This window comes from Juglans microcarpa x Juglans regia, chromosome 7S (assembly GCF_004785595.1).
Source record: "Juglans microcarpa x Juglans regia isolate MS1-56 chromosome 7S, Jm3101_v1.0, whole genome shotgun sequence".
Lineage (NCBI taxonomy): Eukaryota > Viridiplantae > Streptophyta > Magnoliopsida > Fagales > Juglandaceae > Juglans > Juglans microcarpa x Juglans regia.
The window spans coordinates 2085754-2089384 of record NC_054607.1 but is presented as its reverse complement, the minus strand read 5'-3'; the positions used below and the strand labels follow the sequence as shown (position 1 = coordinate 2089384).

Genomic DNA, 3631 nt, shown 5'->3' with positions numbered 1-3631 from the left:
TATAAAATAACGTAGTTTTATATCATCTGTTAAATTTATTTTATAATAAAAATAAAATTATAATTTAATAAATCATATCACGTCACATTAATTTATGATATTAATTTTATAAATTTCGTCTTGTCAAAACTATTTTTCTTTCTAAAAATATCATCAATTTAATACTTTTTCGCTTGAAGAAAAATTGGACTCTTTAAGACAATTTCTTCATTAATGCCATGCAGCAGCTTCTGGCTTTATAATTTGCTGGTAATAGTAACAGACGAAGAATTTAATTTGCTGCAATACAGACAGACAGACTCTCCACTGATCGATCGATGCTAAAACAAAGCCATAAACTTCCAAAATAAAACTGTTTAGAAAAACCTATGAATAACCTAGCTTAGATGCGATCCACTGCGCCGTCTGCGCTTATCTAATAGCTAGCAATTAAAGCACTCCAACAAACACTACAGATGCTTCTCATCTAGTATTTGCCAAGACTCCATCTAAGGACGAAATTACACAAAGTTAAACCCAGTACAATAATTCCAACAACAGTAGCAGTGCCTTTAAAAAAGTCTGAGAAATACACCTTAGTCAAAGTACCCACCAGACGATTCCAATTACTCTCGTAGTACTTATTAAGCTTTTCACAGAGCTCTTCGTAATGGCTTCCACTTACTTCAATCTCCAGGCCGAGGTTGTTAACCAGTTTCGTCACAGCAGCGCTGGAACCTAACTCGTTAACAATGATCTTCTTGTCAACAAGCAACCTTACATCTGCTTTAGTTGTGATAAGATCATCCAACAGCACAATGTAATCGCAAATGTAAGTTTCAGATGGATAATGGCACTGCTCCAAAGCCATCAGGTTTCGGAAAAGACCTTCAGTTTTGTCGTCTATCCGAAGGGGTGGGACTTCCAAGAAACGTTGCATATGCACCAAGCAAGTGCTTTTCAGGCATGGTAAGCATGACAAGAGCCATGAGAGATTGAGCACCGGGCAGCGTTTTATTAAGCATTCGCAATTGTTCTCCCGAAATTGTATTTGAAGTAAATGTCTTTCTGAATCTGGCCTAGCGATTTTCAACCCTGCCTCGTCAAGCTTTGTTGCAGTACATAGGGGTTTAGTTCTTTTCTTTTCTGGTTTTGGCCCTTCTTGTTTTCGGTTTGATGGACGGAAAATACGTCTCACCAAATCTGTGCAATGCTTGGGTTCGGGTGGACGGAAAAACTCATGTCTCACCGAATCTGTGAAATGCATGGGTGCTTTGGACTCTGGTGAGCTTGGCTTTCGGTCTTCTTGTCGAGGGCAACTACGTCCCATCGGAGCTGTGAAACACTGCTTTACATGACCACACTTGGATTTTTGCCCTTCATTTTTTGGTGGACAGAAAAAATATCTCACCAAATCTGTGAAATGCTTTACTTCAATGAAATTTGGTGAGCTTCGGTCCTCTGGAAAACGATTCACCAAATCTGTGATATGATCTACTTTATCGTTCTTGGGCGCTGGTGAGCATGGGCTTGGGTTTTGTGGAGGGCGAAAACATCCCACCATATCATTAAAAGACTTCTTGGGCTCTGGCTTCACACCATCATGGAGATCACCAAAAAACCCACAAGAGAGCTCAAGAAGAGTCCGTTTTTTGGTATTGGGTTCCCCATTTTGGTGGCCTACATTCAGCTCAAGATTAATGTATAACTCCTCAAGAACAAAGAAAGGAATCTGATTCTCAAGTAGAAGCAGGTCATGTTGTATGCCGCGTTCCATGCACGGTCGACGTAACATATAATCTTTTTGAGCCATTGATTTTTGAGATTTCCTCCAGAAGAGCTCAAGGATAAAGATAGCATCCAGTACCATCATGTTTGCAAACCCCTCACTGCTCATGTGTAGAAAGGTCTCTGAATAGGAGCAGCGGATTTTCATTTCTAAGGGCCGGATGATGCGTGCAACATCCTCGATGCTCTTCTCAGTACGATTACAGAAATCCCTCAAATATATGAATTTTTGTCTCTCCATGTCCTTCAACTCTTCACTGCGGTGATGAAAAGGACCTATAGAAACCAGCCGAGGGGTGTAGGCCATTGGTTGGACCTGGCGAAGTCTCTTGGGAACCCTGTATATACAGCACTCAGGCCATGGAGGCTCCAGTTCCGGTGTAAAGTCAATGATCAGCTCTTTATATTCAACTTCTTCTTGTTTACTGTAAGCATTGACTGCAGGTGCAGGGCTGCCCATCTTTTACCTTCCTGATCAAGTTCCTTTTCCTAGTGACAAGAAAGAAGATAGCAACATCATGACTGATTCATGAGTTTGACATCTTATACCTTCAAATATGATGTATATATTATTAGGGATCATTCGTTTTAAAACGAATAATCGGATCTGAGTTTGAACTCTTTAAAAAAAAAAGTGATCAACATGGAAATTAATTTAGTACATGCTAACTTAAGGGTCCAAAGATTTTGCCGTTTTGGTCTTTTTGTTAGCAATTAAAGGTTCAAATAGCTACTAATCCGAAAATTTCATCTTTGCATAACAGAGTACTGAAAGAATAGAAGAATAAAAGGAGAACCTACAAATTTTGGTGGCAAGAAATGCTTGAAAGTACGTACTTGAAGAAGTCTGATCACTCTACGCGACCAACGTACACTATCTTTTGATCCCTTGCTCAATGCCTGATTGTGCATCCTTCGTTCTCCCCTCAGACGCGTATATATAGGGCTGGTCATGTAAACAGGGGTATTTGATTCATTTACTTCCACTCATACCTATTTTGGACACTATGAAAAATATCAGAATTCTTACCATTCTCAAAATTTCTAGTTTCTTACTTAAACATCATTTAAATACAAAAATATTTTTAAATTTAAATTTTTTATATTTTTTATCTAATCATTATCTAATCATTATTTAAATACAAAATTAATATAATTTAAAAAAAAAATTAAGATACTCAAAGTGTCTAAACATGCCGTTAATGTTTGATTTAAATTTAATATAAAATAGAGTTTTAAAAATAATTGAAAGGCAAAACAAATTGTATATACATCATCACATCTGGACCAAATAATTGAAGGGAAAATGGTAAATAATTCATATTTGTTTTTAAAAAAAAAATTGAAAATAATACATATTATAATTTAATGATCGCACCGGCCTTATCCTGATGAGTCAGTGTTATCCAGCCACCCTATCATTTTCGTGCAAATGAGATAAAGACATGACCTATATTTTTAAGGAAAATAATAAAAATACAACACTTTTTATAATTTTTTGTACAATTAGATTTTAATTGAGTAGTATTTTTATAAATTAATTTATAAAAATAATATCACTTTATATAAATATTCTCATTTTAAAATATAATTATATAAAAAATTATAAAAAAATATTACACGTATATCTTTACTCATATTTTTAACTCACCGCACACCATGATGGCTTGATCCAAAGACCATAAAGAAAAGTCAATACACACTTATCTTATTTAGTCCGGTTTGTATTCGTAATCCATCTCAACTCATTTCAATTCATCTTAACTCATCTCAATTCATCTCATTACTATTCATCAATTTTAATTTACAAATTTTACTACTATTCACAACTCATCTCATTACTATTCACAATTCATCTCAACTC

At 35.6% G+C, this 3631-nt stretch overlaps 1 protein-coding gene across 1 annotated transcript; it reads right to left on the bottom strand.

Annotated features, from left to right (window-relative positions):
- Positions 1 to 208: 208 nt before the first annotated feature.
- Positions 209 to 2692, bottom strand: LOC121241644. The gene is made up of 3 exons (XM_041139507.1): positions 2565 to 2692; positions 1496 to 2256; positions 209 to 1438 (listed from the first exon to the last, which is right to left on the bottom strand). Exons 2-3 carry the CDS (start codon positions 2225 to 2227, stop codon positions 467 to 469), a joined length of 1704 nt encoding a protein of 567 aa, XP_040995441.1. The 5' UTR covers positions 2228 to 2256; positions 2565 to 2692; the 3' UTR covers positions 209 to 466.
- Between the last annotated feature and the right edge of the window lie 939 nt (positions 2693 to 3631).

Coding starts and splice junctions, on each gene's coding strand:
- LOC121241644 (XM_041139507.1), bottom strand. CDS start 2,227: ATGGGCAGCCCTGCACCTGCAGTCAATGCTTACAGTAAACAAGAAGAA. Junction 1,439..1,495: donor ACCCAAGCCCATGCTCACCA/GCGCCCAAGAAC, acceptor CGTTTTCCAGAG/GACCGAAGCTCACCAAATTT.